This window comes from Marmota marmota, unplaced genomic scaffold (genome assembly GCF_001458135.2).
Source record: "Marmota marmota marmota unplaced genomic scaffold, marMar, whole genome shotgun sequence".
Lineage (NCBI taxonomy): Eukaryota > Metazoa > Chordata > Mammalia > Rodentia > Sciuridae > Marmota > Marmota marmota.
Genome location: NW_025999864.1, coordinates 3,850,347 through 3,857,703, shown reverse-complemented (window position 1 = coordinate 3,857,703; position 7,357 = coordinate 3,850,347). Strand labels below are relative to the sequence as shown.

The 7,357-nt window shown below is 36.0% G+C and overlaps 1 protein-coding gene across 2 annotated transcripts in view; it reads right to left on the bottom strand.

The window, feature by feature from the left end:
- Positions 1–317: 317 nt before the first annotated feature.
- Positions 318–7,357, bottom strand: part of Cabcoco1 (ciliary associated calcium binding coiled-coil 1) — a 111,196-nt gene continuing 104,156 nt past the window's right edge. For both annotated transcript variants that reach the window (XM_048814409.1, XM_048814413.1), the window contains exon 8: positions 318–2,048. In XM_048814409.1, the coding sequence (XP_048670366.1) occupies positions 1,974–2,048 (75 nt within the window). In that variant the 3' untranslated portion in view covers positions 318–1,973. The remainder of the gene's footprint in view (positions 2,049–7,357) is intronic.

Below are 7,357 nucleotides of genomic sequence, written 5' to 3'. Positions count from 1 at the left end.
ATTCAGTATTAATTGAAAAGCTTAGAGAATGTGAATTAAAATTTCTGGCTGCTTCTACTATGATTGCTTTTCTTCCTATTATTATTAGGTCTTAAATTTGAACTGTGGCAGAGGTCTCTGGTGAAAGGTGTAGGGCAGCAGAGGGGCAGAGTGGTCACTGTGGGATGACCTCAGAAGAGTGGGAGGATATTCCCATCCACAGGTGCCAGGAAAGAGACAGAGGAAGCTGGGATTTCAGGGAGAGAGGTGGATCCAACTCTTGGACAATAGGTGTTAGGGAGGAGCAGTGGAGGTGTGCATTCATAAGAGGTAGCAGAAACAATAAAAGTCCTTTAATATGAATTCATTGAATCCTCCTAAATATTATCTCCATTTAATTGATGAGCAAACAGAGTTTGAGTAGCCTGCCCAGGGTCATATACCAGCCATGGCAAAGCCAGCATCAGATCTGAGGACTCAGTACAGAAGCTCAGCTTCGGGTATATTTGGAGTATATTGTCTCTATGTAGTGTTTATTTTTGATTTGGTTTTAGACTCCTGGTTTCCTTGCTCAAATAAACAGTCTTTATTAGAAGTTCAGGTCCACTCTGTGCCAATGATTGCCTTTGAAGCTGTGCTTGGTGATTTCTAGAAGCTTTATTCCCTGTTTGCGGTTACCCCAGTTTCACTCTTTCCCAGGAGAAAAGACTGCTGAGAGAATCTAGACTTAGGAGCCCTCCTAATGGTCTCCTACAGCCCTTAAAGTTTTTATTCAGGAAGGACAGGTCAGGGAAGAAACACATCTCTAGTCACCCAGCCTTGGAGCTGAATGAATAATAAACATGGTTTATGACTATGCTTACTATACTTACTCAGAATAGTTAGAAAATGACCCAAAGCTGCCAGGTCTGTTTCTGTCCCAGATGAATATATTTGGGGCAGTTCCTTTGATACCAATGGAAAAGGCAAGGGTATCACCCATATTCAACGAAGTGCCACCCAGACGCATTTGGAAAATTTTGAGAAATCACCCTCTCCTAGCCACACTGTGCCCTCATTCCAGAATACTCTGAAGTCCAAAAACTTTGGAAGGGGGTTAGACAGTAATTAATTAGTCTAACTAGGAACAATCACTGGGCTCATGGCTATTTTTATTTTGAAATTTTATGTTCAAAAGGGTATTTAAAGACGTGAGATATTGTTCAATTATTGCACTGCAATAAAATGGTTAATTTTAGGAGCTGTGTGAGTTTGATTTGTATTTAAGATTTTTACAATCTATATATAGGTTGGTCTTTAATAACCGTTTATACATTGCTTCTTTTTATATAGGTCATGTATTCTCCAGGGAGAGTAACAAGATTAGAAATAACAAATACAGTGCAGAATAAATTAAAATGCTTCAAACTGCATTATATAATTTCAGAAAATTGGTTCCACACTGAAACGTTTAAATAAGAAAACCAAATGATTTAAGTAAAAAAAAAATCCCTTCGTATATGCATTTGAATTGTCATTGTTTGGCAAGTTTTGTCTTCGACTGTGTGGTACTGAAATCTTTTCACAGTACTCCAGTAATGTGACAGTTCATTTGGATCAATATGGATAAAATTATTATTATTTTTCTTTATTTCTGGCTATTTAGAAATGTTGGCATCATTCTTATTGAAGATGAAAAGATGAATAGTGTTTATTAGTCAAAATGTAAAAGGACTATCATAAAAGTAATTATATTTTTATATATAATTTCTCCAAACTCTTGTACACAAAACACTTTCATTACATGCAGTGCAATAAATTCAGAGGTTGTTATGGGATAGGAGATGGCAAAATTGGGGCCAATACTATTCTAATTACTTAGGATAGTAAAAAGTCGGGCTTGGTTTTCCTTTCACAACTAAATGAAGGAGATGTGATGCTTGAGAGAATCTATTATTCTGGCTTGTTTTGTTTGTTTCTGTGAAGTTTAGCATCACTCTTCTTGTTCTGAGTCCTCAGGCCTTTTTCAATTTTTCTATACGTGTATTAAAGGCCTCTTCCTGTATTTGCAGCTTTTCGTTTATCTCGGTCTGTGAAGACAATCATAAAAAAGTGGTTATGATGGAGCTATCTTTCGCTGCACATTGTCTTTGTGGTTTTGACATACTATAGTGCCTAAAGACAGACATTATCCCTCACACACCTTCCTGTTTTGCAGACATAGCCGTGTTTCAGCCTGTAGTGATGTGATAACACTTTATCATATTTCTCTGCACATTCCCAATGTATAGCATGTCTACTATGAACAGGAAGTGGTATTTGGACAGCCATTTTTCACATAGCCTTGTGTTGGAAGATAGGATAATTTATCTGTATTTTCAGACAGACTTTACCAATAAGCACCGAATCAGAATAACTGCTTTGGGCTCAGTTATTGCAATGTTGTTGGTCCCTCCACCCCTCTGCAATGAATGTTTTTGTCTTCTGTGTAATGCATTCTAAATAGGATCCCAGAAAGCTTCTGTTGTGAAATAACTACACAAATAATCTCACAATTAGAACAATTCTCATAATTAAGAGTATTCATCATACATTATAACTCTTGGAATGATGCCACTTTGTGGTATATTTTTGGTAGAAAAAAGTACACAGTAGCTGACAGGTTTTAGTGATTGCTTCAGCTGTGATAGCATTTAGCCTCTGGCAGTGATATTCTGTGGACTAACATTGCTACCTGCACAATTCCAGAAATACTTACACATTATCTGAACATTAGTAGCCCTGGAAATGTCTCCGTTTATCACAATGGATAATAAAATTACATACAGAGAAACCAGTGTTTGTTGACATGACAAAATTGGTGTTTTTGTTGCTGTTTGGTGATTTTAAAATATCTATGAGTGTATGAAAGAGTAGTTTGTGCAAATACATGTTAATAATTTCAAAGTTTAGTGTATATATATATATATATATATATATATATATATATATATAAAACATAATTTGAAGTCTTTAGGGTAATTGTATTTTGAGAAACTTTTTTTTTTTTGAAGAAATCTGGAAGCTGGGGATGTAGCTTGATGGTAGAGTGCTTGCCTAGCATGTTTGAGGCCCTGGGTTCAATCCCCAGAAAATTTTTTAAAAAAGCAAGAACTAGATAGAAAAAAATTAAATATCAAAACTAGTTTAGGCACTGATATAATTTTTGTATTTATTTACCTATTTATTGAGTTTTAAGAGTGTAACTATAATACATCTGAAATGGCTATCTTATTTGATGAGATTTTGCTTTTCCTTCATAGGATGACTTGCTATTTCTGACAAGATTACTTTGATGTCAACAATTCAAGATTTAGAATTAATATGAAAATCAGTGTTTCTTGGTTTTTTAAGCTCTGGGATCAAGATTTGGACTCTGCTGTCTTATCTTTTCCTTTATTTGTGGTTGCGTAGAAGAGGAAAGGAATGATCCTTCAAGTTACAAGGGAACTCTTATTTTTCAGGATTCACTAAATCTCCTCATGCACAATTTCAGTAGAGTTGAAGGGAACATTAGTCTATCAGTGGGGAGACCTATGTACTAGTTTAGATATGTAACACTGAACAAGTCATTTAACCACTCTGGCTGTTAGTCCTTTTGTGAAAAATTAGGTAGGAGAATAAGATTTAATTGACATTTTATCCTAACTGTAAATTCGTGATTCCAACTCCCAATTTTGTGATATACTTCACAAATGGCATTTCATTGATATCTTGTTATAAAATATTTTAAACATTTGTTACTCCCACTTCATTAAAGTAAATTTGGGGGACAGAACATATTGGATCATGTAGGGGTTGAAATGGTTTGAAGAAATGATCTTGTTACAATTCCAAAAGAATAGGAAGGATTTTTCCACCCAAGCAATTCATTCTTTGCACTTTCATTAATGTTCTATGCCCACCAATAATCTCAGACAAGTACAAGCCAGCATTCAATGTAAGATGGACTGTCTTCTACCAGCTTCTCTTTCAATACCTCACCTAGAGCTTTTTCAGGTATTTCAATGAAACAGACTTTACCAAAACAAGTATAGACCTTGGGGAAAAGATTCATGAAGGTGCACCTGACAGAGTGGTGCACTACCTGGAGAGTAACCTTTAAGATCTCCAGACCTTGGTGATCAGTACTGGTATCATAAGTTTGGGCATAACCAGCAGAGCCAGGATCAAAAGATTCCATGTCAGGTCAAGGACAGGCTTTCAGTGGTCTGCCGTGTTTCCTTGTTATTTCTCAGAACACTGATAAACAGATAGCTATCCCACAACCACGAGGGTTGGGTCTGGTTCTATTTCCTTTAGGAAAGAATGCACAACCCATGACCTCAGTTCAACAGTCTTTGGCCCCTACATTTTGGTTTGGATTTTTGCTGTCCCCCAAAAGCTCAATGTGAGATAATGCAAGAATGTTCAGAGACGAAATGATTAGATTATGAGAGAGATTTTGAAATCACAATCCACTGATGAGGTCACAGCTAATCAGTGGAACCATCCACCTGAATGGATTAACTGGGTGGTAACTGTAGGCAGGTAGGGCATGGTTGGAGGAAGTAGGTTACTGGGGACGGGCTTTTGAGCTTATATTTTGTCCCTGCTGAGCAGAGCTCTCTCTGTTTTCTGGATCATGAACTGAGGAGGTTCCCTCCATGATATTCTGCCTCAGCTGGGGCCCAGAGTTAAGTAGTTGGCTCATCATGGACTGAACCTCTAAAATCATGAGCCAAAATGAGCTTTTACTCCTCTATGTTGTTCTTGTCAAGTTTATTAGTCATAGCAATACAAAGCTAACTAAAACAACTACTTTCAGGTGATCTCACTCAACTTTCCTAACCTGGAAAATTCAAAGTTGACCTAAAGATGTCCTTAGGCATTTTAAGAAAAACTTAGAGTTCTCTCTTAAGTGTGGCAGACTTCCCTCAAGGTTTTATGTTATTTTACCCTATTGCTAAGACAGGGCCAACAGCCAACATTCAATGTAAGAATTTAGTGTTAGCATTCATATTTCTCTGAAATGTAATTCTTTAAATATATTAAAGTTTACTCCATTGGGTGTAATTTTTATTATACAACTCAGGGCCAAAATAATTTCATTTTGAATGTATCTTTAAAATTAAAGTACCTAAACTATGTAGGCTTAAAATGTTTGCTCTATTCAGTGTTATTTTAATTAACATATGAGGGCCAAGATAACTTCATTCTTAATAAATCTCTAAAACCATAAAGTGAGTCAATGGGAAAATAAGTGGATCAACATAAAAAAGTAAAGACTCATGCTACATTTTCCGAAATTTATATATTATAGAAGATGAATTTTATTTGTTACCATACTAGAGAATAAGCTCTGAAAAAACTGTGTTAAAAACATGAGTTCTCTACTGCCTTTTTCTGCAAATACTGTAAAAACAGTATGACTTTTAAGTAAAGATGGATAAAAAAATCATGGGAAAATTGAAAACATCTTACAAGTAACAATTCACTAAATATTTGTACAGCAGGTTTGTTCAGAAGGGATATATAATATACACCAATCATTGACACACAACTGCCCTTGAAAAGGGTTGTGGCAGTTTTTAGAACCAGGGGACACTGGAAGTCGAGTTTCAGAAGCGGAAAATAACTGACCTATCTGAAACAGAAGGAGAAATTTAGGTGAGCAAAAGGTAATTACTCAACTTGGAATTTGACCAAGACACAAGTGTAAACATTGAAAAAGTATCACCCTACAAGTGTATTAAAATCCAAGCTATTCTGGCCACGATATTAAATATTATGTGGTTTTTGTGGATAACATTGGAATTAGGACTAGAATCCAGCTCCCAGTCAGGACCTTTCATCAGTTGTCGACCCTGAAAACTCTAAGGGCAAATGACTTAATCTTTCTGTGCCTCATTTTCTATTTTACCTGGTCAAATGCCCTCTTCACGTACATTGAGTTTATAAGGATTACTGAGAGAAAATACATAAAGGGGTTAGCTATCTTGAGACATTGTATAAATCCACATCATCCTGCCATTTCATTGAAAAATTGGCACTAATTTGGCCCATGCTGACATCCACAGATCCACTTATTATGGAAATAATCCTGGTACCTGAAGGAGCTGCATCTCTCTCCTCTGGTCCAGATTCTCTCTGTGCCTAATTACATTTAGGTGAGCAAGCTAATGAACTTCTGGATGGCTTCAGGCCAATGGGAAGATAATGTGCATATACAGCAATCGTATTCTTTCTGTTACAGAGTAGAGGTATAAATGCCCCAGACTCTAATATTGAAAAAAAATGTCAGCAAATAGTTAAAAACATACTGTTCACAACATGGAATATGACCTTGGTAAAGATGTTTTCAATTTTGGGGGGCTGCAAACAATTCTATTGCTTTCTAGTAGTTTCTCAGCAATAATTTCAGAGCCGCAGGATTGCAAAGGAGCCCAGGGCCATGATTATACATAAACTATATTTGGATGAAATGTTATCAAATCTAAAGAGGAGATATGTTCTGAACTCAGCTTAATTCAACTGCACTCTGCCCTTGCACACAGTAACCAGTTATTACATTCATGGGGTTGTTAACAATAAAGCTTTGTGTAAAACGTGTTCTTCCACTATTTCTGGTAAACACTAAACACCCCTTATTAAGCTGAGGACGTTGGCTGATTCTGTTGGCACCAAATCATTAAATGTTCTTGTAAATAGTGCAATAACATTTGATGATTAAACAAGTAACAAAGTATGCTTATGCCAAGCTAATCTTTTGCTCTTTTTAAATTAGTTGTTAATACCGTGTGCTTTTTATATATGGTATCAAGTTCAGATAACAACTAAGTCTTCCCCTGAGATGCATTAGTATTTTAAATATGCACTGTGTTGTCCTGCTGATTTATGGCCATTTCTAAGAAATTGCAAATTCACTCAAAAATATGCAATTTACTTATTTAATCGTGTGGCCTGGAGAATTATGTGAATTCCTGTAAATCTTTAATGTTAGGTAGAAATGGTTGTTTGTTGGGGCAGAATTAGAAAGAATTAAGCATAAAGCTAAGCTGGCTGATAGATCACTGTGGCTACTGGGATACTGTAACTGTTAATACCATTTTCATGTAACTGTTGGTATAAATAATACTAGTGATATGTGAAAAGAAACAAACTATCTGAGAGGGATTTTAAGACATTTCAGAAAGCTGGTGAGAAGACTTAGTTAAGAATGATGATTTGATTTTCAGTGTATACTATTTAGAAATGTACAATTACTCTTGCATACGCAATGTTTACAGTGTAGCAATGCTCAGAGTATTTTGTTGTTGTTGTTGAGAGAGAGAGAGAGAGAGAGAGAGAGAGAGAGAGAGAGAGAGAGAGAGAGAGAGAG